Source organism: Coregonus clupeaformis, chromosome 2 (assembly GCF_020615455.1).
Source record: "Coregonus clupeaformis isolate EN_2021a chromosome 2, ASM2061545v1, whole genome shotgun sequence".
Classification (NCBI taxonomy): Eukaryota; Metazoa; Chordata; class Actinopteri; order Salmoniformes; family Salmonidae; genus Coregonus; species Coregonus clupeaformis.
In genome coordinates, this window is record NC_059193.1 from 5,058,577 (window position 1) to 5,067,661 (window position 9,085).

At 45.7% G+C, this 9,085-nt stretch overlaps 1 protein-coding gene across 1 annotated transcript; it reads right to left on the minus strand.

Annotated features, from left to right (window-relative positions):
* Positions 1–371: 371 nt before the first annotated feature.
* LOC121543283 (exopolyphosphatase PRUNE1) lies at positions 372–8,753 on the minus strand. The gene is made up of 8 exons (XM_041853038.2): positions 8,538–8,753; positions 6,181–6,285; positions 5,878–6,080; positions 5,523–5,707; positions 5,261–5,419; positions 5,047–5,141; positions 2,494–2,652; positions 372–2,324 (listed from the first exon to the last, which is right to left on the minus strand). Exons 1-8 carry the CDS (start codon positions 8,574–8,576, stop codon positions 1,938–1,940), a joined length of 1,332 nt encoding a protein of 443 aa, XP_041708972.2. The 5' UTR covers positions 8,577–8,753; the 3' UTR covers positions 372–1,937.
* Between the last annotated feature and the right edge of the window lie 332 nt (positions 8,754–9,085).

Consider the following 9,085-nt stretch of genomic DNA (forward strand, 5'->3'; position numbering starts at 1 on the left):
AAGTATAACTATAAGAAATAAATTATATCCAGCTCAGGGCTCCAGCAATGCATTTGGTTTGCTAACTTGCTAGCCAAGTGGCTAGATGTCAAGATCAAGCTTCTTGGTTACAGTAGAGACATTCAAAGTCCTCCTGGATCAAGATCCCTGTTGCCTAATTTGTTTTGTGCACTTCCGGTAATACGTATACCCCGGTATGATACAGAAACAGTATGAACATCTGGATACGGCCTAACCCTAGAGGAAGGTAGACAGTAGATACCACACTGGAAGGAGCCTCCATGGTCCTAATATCCTCCACATCACAAATACAGAGTTGAAAATAACAGAGACGTAACAGGATGATAAGAAACTGTAGTCACAAGAAAATGTAAAAGTGTCTTCCAAAATACTTTAATACTATTTAACCCTTTTCAACATTTCAGGTGAAAACATTACATTTCTAACTGTAAAACTTTAGTCAGTTGGTTTCCAAATTATTAAAAAATATCAAACTGTGGTTTCCAAATGATTTAAAAGGTAAAACTGTGAAATGTTTCACTTGATTGTCTTCATAACATAACAGCTGCTAATGGTCTAAACTCGACTGAAATCTTTTCTACCTTTTGGTGTAGATTATAGCTGTATCTCAAAGAACACTGTTCTCATCAGTTTGGAGCATTTTATGAAATAAACAGTAATTTAATTAGACTACGTCAGGCCTGGATGTACCGTGAGTGGTTCTAGGGAGTCCTAGTTTCAGATAAAAGAGATCAAAGTATTATATTCAAATTAACATGGCATCAGCAATATCATTGGTACCAAGTGCTTTAACACAATCAAATGGAAGTTCCTTTATCTTCTTGCAATACAATTGCATATAAATCAGATAATATTCTCAGATTATATCTATTTAAAAAAAAATGTTTACATAAATTTGCAGTATATGTCATCTTTCATTTGGAGAAGATACAGTATTATAATGGTGTTTCGAATCAGAAAAAAATTCAAAACTGATTTCTTATCATCAATAAAACAGTCAGTCAAGGAATTATGTCTAGCTATCTCTAGCAATAACTAATTCAACACAAACACTTCACTTCAACGTCAAACTGCTTATCAATTATGTAAAATCAACACTGCATATCATACAGGGTAACACTTAATTTGGACAGTCCATCTTTACATGCTCTACAGACTATCAGTTACATTTCAACTAACGCGAACCTTAACCTAAACTTAACTCTTACCCTAACCCAAACCCAAACTCTAACTATTAACCCTTACCCTAAGCTTAGTAAGCAGTTGCTTATCAACAGATAGTCATACTATTAACTGACTATCTGTAGACTATCCAAATAAAGTAGGACCATATTTTTTTAGACATCTATCACAAAAATGTTCCTATACACATTAGTATAGGGCACAGTGGCTAGATGTCAATATCAAGCTTCTTGGTTACAGCAGAGACATTCAACGCCCTCTTGGATGAAGATCCCTGTTGCCTTAGTAAGCAGACCACATATTGTTTAGGCATCCATCACAAAAACGTTCCTATACACACTCTTTGGGAGAAGAGAGAGAGTGGATCTATTTTCTCAAATCTACTGCAAAATGGCTTTCCCGGAAACATACCAACCGAGAGTATTCTTCCCTTAACAGAGTTCCCACTTAAATATCTTATTCCCATTCAAGGATGAAAGCATGGGTGTCACTCATATTTTCAATACATTTCCATAATCTCCAATAGGATTGCCAGTGGATTCTTTACTCCTCTGGATTGGGGACAGTGTGCCTCCCAGTCCTTGTCCCAGCTGATCAATGTTGTGCGTACCTTATCACCCTGCACATTCACAAACAATCTGTACTGACTGGTCTAAATCCTGTTGCGAGAACTCTCTGGCCATCCAGCTGTTATACAGGTTAGTGAGCTTGGGTGCTCAGGAGTGTGAGTGACATCAGTGTCCCCCTGCGTTCTCCTCTTGGCTGGCCATGTTGCTGAACTTCTCCGTCAGAGCTTCAGCGCTGATCTTGGGCAGCCCGTTGTCAAGGGGACAGCCCTCAACCAGACTGTTCATAGGGGTGGGGGGGAAGTGAGAGTCCTCCTCTATCCCAGCATCCTCAGTGCATGCCCGTTGCCGTGGTGCCTCGTAGCTCTCCTCCAGGTTCCCACAATGCACCGCGCTACCCTCCCTGTCCCTCAGGAAGTCCTTGATGATGGGCAGCACCTTCTTCCTGGAGGCCAACGTGTTGCCTTGGAGATAAGCCTTGATGTCTGAGTAAGGGCTGCTCATTGGACTCAGGCTCAGACTGGGGTTCCGGGCTTGCTCCAAGGCTTGGCTCATCTGCAGGACAAAAAATACCATTCAGTTGATCATATAAAATAGACATTGTAAAAAAAAAAAAAAAAACGGACAATCCAAAGCTTACTATCAACACTTCATAATTACTTACTTTAACTCTAGATAGTCAACTCTATGGGATCATGTCTGATTGGGGTGGTGTAGTTCCTACCTCTTCCCTGTAGAGGGTGCTGGAACTGTAGACTGCCAGCTGCCTGAAGGGTTCCTTGTTATCCTTGAATGAGATCGTCATGGCCACCACCAGGTTGTAGCTGTGTTTGTGGCAGAACTCACAGAGCTCTTGCTGTAAGCTTTGTCTCTGTAGAAAAGCCTGAGGGACAACATTTATAGATAATACAGTTTGTTTGTGAATCTCAGTATAAACTCAAGTGCATAAACTCAAGTGCACCTGTTGAGTCCCTTTATAAGTTCACATGATCAGACAGACACAAACCCTGCGCCTTTTTACTGGTGGGTGGTTCCACCTGATTGGACATGTGGTATGAGTGATCTTCATGAACTAGGTGCAACATCCCACCTTCACGTTTTGAGTGTCTGAAGTGGCGTGGCAGTAACACAGGGAAGCGTCTGAAGGGTGTGTCTGGCAGTAACACAGGGAAGCGTCTGAAGGGTGTGTCTGGCAGTAACACAGGGAAGCGTCTGAAGGGTGTGTCTGGCAGTAACACAGGGAAGCGTCTGAAGGGTGTGTCTGGCAGTAACACAGTGAAGCGTCTGAAGGGGGTGTCTGGCAGTAACACAGGGAAGAGTCTAAAGGTGTGTCTGGCAGTAACAAAGGGAAGTGTCTGAAGGGTGTGTCTGGCAGTAACACAGGGAAGAGTCTGAAGGGTGTGTCTGGCAGTAACAAAGGGAAGTCTCTGAAGGGTGTGTCTGGCAGTAACACAGGGAAGAGTCTGAAGGGTGTGTCTGGCAGTAACAAAGGGAAGTGTCTGAAGGGTGTGTCTGGCAGTAACACAGGGAAGCGTCTGAAGGGTGTGTCTGGCAGTAACACAGGGAAGAGTCTAAAGGTGTGTCTGGCAGTAACACAGTGAAGCGTCTGAAGGGTGTGTCTGGCAGTAACACAGGGAAGAGTCTAAAGGTGTGTCTGGCAGTAACAAAGGGAAGTGTCTGAAGGGTGTGTCTGGCAGTAACACAGGGAAGAGTCTGAAGGGTGTGTCTGGCAGTAACAAAGGGAAGAGTCTGAAGGGTGTGTCTGGCAGTAACAAAGGGAAGTCTCTGAAGGGTGTGTCTGGCAGTAACACAGGGAAGAGTCTGAAGGGTGTGTCTGGCAGTAACAAAGGGAAGAGTCTGAAGGGTGTGTCTGGCAGTAACAAAGGGAAGTGTCTGAAGGGTGTGTCTGGCAGTAACACAGGGAAGAGTTTGAAGGGTGTGTCTGGTAGTAACACAGGGAAGAGTCTGAAGGGGGTGTCTGGCAGTAACACAGGGAAGAGTCTGAAGGGGGTGTCTGGCAGTAACACAGGGAAGAGTCTGAAGGGGGTGTCTGGCAGTAACACAGGGAAGTGTCTGAAGGGGGTGTCTGGCAGTAACACAGGCAAGCGTCTGAAGGGTGTGTCTGGCAGTAACACAGGGAAGAGTCTGAAGGGTGTGTCTGGCAGTAACACAGGGAAGAGTCTGAAGGGGGTGTCTGGCAGTAACACAGGGAAGGGTCTAAAGGTGTGTCTGGCAGTAACACAGGGAAGAGTATAAAGGTGTGTCTGGCAGTAACACAGGGAAGAGTCTAAAGGGGGTGTCTGGTAGTAACACAGGGAAGAGTCTGAAGGGTGTGTCTGGCAGTAACACAGGGAAGAGTCTGAAGGGGGTGTCTGGCAGTAACACAGGGAAGAGTCTAAAGGTGTGTCTGGCAGTAACACAGGGAAGAGTCTAAAGGTGTGTCTGGCAGTAACACAGGGAAGAGTCTAAAGGTGTGTCTGGCAGTAACACAGGGAAGAGTATAAAGGTGTGTCTGGCAGTAACACAGGGAAGAGTCTAAAGGGGGTGTCTGGTAGTAACACAGGGAAGAGTCTGAAGGGTGTGTCTGGCAGTAACACAGGGAAGAGTCTGAAGGGGGTGTCTGGCAGTAACACAGGGAAGAGTCTGAAGGGGGTGTCTGGCAGTAACACAGGGAAGAGTCTGAAGGGGGTGTCTGGCAGTAACACAGGGAAGAGTCTGAAGGGGGTGTCTGGCAGTAACACAGGGAAGAGTCTAAAGGTGTGTCTGGCAGTAAAACAGGGAAGAGTCTAAAGGTGTGTCTGGCAGTAACACAGGGAAGAGTCTAAAGGTGTGTCTGGCAGTAACACAGGGAAGAGTCTAAAGGTGTGTCTGGCAGTAACACAGGGAAGAGTCTAAAGGGGGTGTCTGGTAGTAACACAGGGAAGAGTCTGAAGGGTGTGTCTGGCAGTAACACAGGGAAGAGTCTGAAGGGGGTGTCTGGCAGTAACACAGGGAAGAGTCTGAAGGGGGTGTCTGGCAGTAACACAGGGAAGAGTCTGAAGGGTGTGTCTGGCAGTAACACAGGGAAAGGCTCTGATAACTTGAGGCCTGTGTTCAGTTTAGATCAGAAGTGAGATTCTGCAAAGAATTCATAGGTGAAATATGTGCATTGTGAGATGGCATACTGCAGCAGAACTGGGCTTTGTACAAGATAACAAGTATTTGAACCATGTTATTATCCACCAGTAGTAGATATAACCTTCTGTTGTATCACATATTCAATAGTTAAGACACACACCTCCAGTGTCATATATATCACACTGACTGCCAGTTTCAAATCTCTCTCTGATGCCACCTTCATGTCTTTCAGTAGCATCTGTTCTGTGGTGAGACCTGGGGACAAGGGAATACGAGCATTGCATTGATATCATGGGATGATTATCATTCCAATCTGCTAGGCAAAAATCACATTTACAAGGCTGAGCTTTAGGTATTAATCCTGGGGCGTTTACCTGACACGTCAAATTTAGCATTCTGCAAGGACTGGAAGAGGACGCCCCTTGGTGGCAGGTTGGGGAAGCGCGTCTCCAGGAGGACTGCGTACTGGCTGTCTTTAGGGGTGACTTTCCCTGCCTCTGGGGCCATGTTCACACAGTCTAACACTATGGTGCCTGCGATCACAAAGAACAGGATGTCTCAGTCTCTTCACACAGTGAGACAGTACAATACTAACAGACGTGATTTCCCACATACATCAGTTATAATTCTGGTTACCATATAAGAGCTGGGCCACCTGTTGGTCGAGGACTTCAGGGGCTTTCTGGATGATCCGTTCTGTCACCAGGGTGGTGCAGGAGCCCACCGTCTCCATGGTAACGGGACAGGAGGGAGAGGGCTTCCTCTCCAGGAGGTGATGGTCGATCACCTCCACCACTGCCTCCTCTAGATCACGGTCAGAGCTGCAACAGACAGGCACACAGTCAGTCAGGGACTTTAGTCAAGCTATTTCAATGAGTCTCTAGGTCAGTGTAGCTTTTGTAGAGATACAGGTGATGATCACATGGGGAAGTGTTTACATCCTGGATGACTGTCAGTGGACAGGGGTTAAGGTGTCATGGTTGACACTGACCTGGGCAGCACGTTGTGGTCCACCAGTGTGAGGTCCAGCCGGCCGGCCCGGTGTAGACTCCCCAGGTCCACCTCGTCCCGGAACACCAGGTCATCCTGGGAGAGGCCACTCTCTCTCAGCAGGAAGGCATTGTCCGTGCGCAACGGGAACTCTTGCCGGGGAATGTTCAGAACGGGAAGAGGAATTTTCCCAGAATCAAGTGTCTGGGAGGGGAGAGAGGTGTAATAACACCTGATGCTTGCTCTGTTGAACCATTTTCAACACATGGGTCGGGGCCCAAATGATGGGGTGGGTTACTCTCACCTTGGACAGGAAGTATGCGTAGGCCAGAGCCGACACCATGGAGTCCAGGTCGCAGGCCTCGTTCCCCAGGACCACATGGAACTCTGGGCTGCCCTCTGCATTCCCCTGAGGAGTGTAGAGTGGGATGGATACAGTCAGAAGAGTATCCAACTCCTATGAGGGGATTTACTATGAGAAAATACAGGGCAGTCTATCCATTACTCTTGTATTGGGCCTTCAAAGGCAATCAGATGTGTCTTACTGAGTGGACAGTGCTATGTGGACAGGGATCCTGGCTGTGTGTGTGTGTGTTGTAATGTCAATGCACGTCACAATGATGCTGATCACTGGAGATGAGGTACTCCTGGATCTGCACAATGTCCCCCATCCTAGAGTAAAACCCTGGACCCTGTTTGAATAGCCTTCTTCTGAAGGGTCAATGGCAGATCCCAGCGTAGCCTAAAGTGGATGAGCTAAGGGCTGACTTCATTCCCCTGCCTGAAGGCTCTGGCTAGCTCCTTGTCAAATAGCCTTAGGCTAATTCCGTCAATGACCTCAGTAGAGCAGACTGTGATGTAATGGCTAAGCTACATGACGGCCTGCTAACTCCACTACATGTTTTTGTTGAATGTTTTACAAATGTGGAGCTGAAAAAACAAGTAGGGTGTTTCATTTTCCCAGAGCATGGCCATCTGTGACCATCTGTGACAGCGGCACAAGTCATGGGTGCCACAGCTAGGGGCTAACAGAGACAGCTTGTTGCCATAACAAAAGCCGGTCATGTGACAATTAGCTGGTCTACAGCCTGGAGCCTAGCAGCAGATAGCCTAGCGGTTAAGACCGTTGGGCCAGTAACCGAAAGGTCGCTGGTTCAAATCCCTGTGCAAGGCACTGAACCCTAATTGGTCCTATAAGTCGCTCTGGATAAGAGCGTCTGCTAAAATGTAAAATGTTCCCAGTCAGTGAGGGGATTATTAACATGCTGCTTCCTGTCCCCTCCGAGCACACAGTATGAAGGGATAGCGAAGGGATAATAGTTGGAGGTCAGCCAACTGTTGCAGATCAAGAGTAAACAGAGCACTGCACGGAAGTAACTAGACAGGTGAAATAACATTCTCAGGGAGCATCCATGACATAACCCAGTCTCATCTATCCACGATATAACCCAGTCTCATCTATCCACGATATATCTCATCTATCCATGACATAACCCAGTCTCATCTATCCACGATATATCTCATCTATCCACGATATATCTCATCTATCCATGACATAACCCCGTCTCATCTATCCATGATATATCTCATCTATCCATGATATAACCCAGTCTCATCTATCCATGATGTTTTCAGATTGATGCAGAAGGAGAGGAAGCCACTGTTAACTATTGAGATGCACCGTACCTGTCTTTCCCATCCCATCAGTCTTAGCTCTCAACCCACCCTACCCCATCCCCATGTAGACACACTGGATGGTACATCTGCACTAAAAGCCCTCTGTGTGTGCTGGTGCTGACAGCATGTTTGTGTATTTCCACTCCAGACTTCTCTTCCCCCCTCACTGAACACTGAGTAAATAAGGTGTGATGCTCTGAGGCGCTATAAACACCACCTGATCTCACTAATCTTGATAGCACTGTTTGGGTTCAAAACAAGCCCTATTTTCCTTAAGGTTAAGAGCATGGTATCAAGACCCTGAACATTTTAGAAAATTGAGCCGTAATGTAAGTGTCAGACCTGCAGGACACGTAAAGCAAAAAATGCACGTGGGCATATTGACACCTGACAGGCACCTGACCCTACAGCCGCTACAACAAACGTACTTTCATGGTCCATTGCAATTGAACAATTATATTTGTTTGAATATCACTGAAATATATCAATGCAATTTAATTTATAATCATGCAACAAAATGAAGCAGTGGATGAGTTACATCAGCCAATTATGTGATTACGTGACAACGCTAATTAGCTTGGCTAGCCAACTAGCTAGCTGTAATGACAGTTTATGTTCTGTACAGTTCAAATGTAGCTAGTGTACGGTGACAACTGTCTCAGTCTGAACTCATTTGAAACCAACAGCTAGTTACGCAGTACTAGCTAGCTATATCACTGACTGATCGTCACAATAACTGGCTGAGAATAACTTTTATGCTCATGCACGAGCCCACAACCAACACCGTGACCGTGCTGTCACATTGCCCTAGTCTAGCTAGTCGGAATTTCATGTCTTGCTGGCTTTCTCTGAAAACCCCACTAATTGAATGTGTCCATCAAATGTACACGTCGAAGGTGTTTACTACATAACTAGCTAGCTGTTAAGACAAACAAAACATTGAAAATGGATGAAGCGACCACCAGAAACAGTCGATGTTCCTACCTTCAGCACATTGCGACAGCTTTTTAAAAACATTTCCATGGTTGTCGGATGCACTACGTAAACGACAGTCTGAAATGACAGTTTGCTAGTTGTTGTTTTTGTTGCATATAGCTAGCTGTTTCTGCACGTCGCACTGTAAATGTTAAATGGTAATGTCCAAGGGTTAAATGGTAATGCGTGACTCGTCTTGGGCTGACGTGACTTTTAAAGACGTAACGTGGTATTATGGGTAGTGTAGTATCAAATATGGTTTAGAAACCGTGGTAGTAAAGAGAACAGTAGTAGCAAATATTTTTATAACTAAACCAAGATAGACCACAGGCTGTGGAACAAATTAGCCATAGTGGGCAGAACAAGCAAGAAGGGGGGCAGAGCCAAGCACAAGCTAGCGAGATCCTATTGGCGCGTTCTAGCATCATCTGCATATTTCCGTTAGGGAACGCCCACTCTGTGAAGTGTGCGTGTGCAATAACTTAATTTGCCCTTGCACTTCTTCTGAACAACGCGATTTTTGAAAACTTTTGCAAAGGGTAAAGTCTACAAACCTT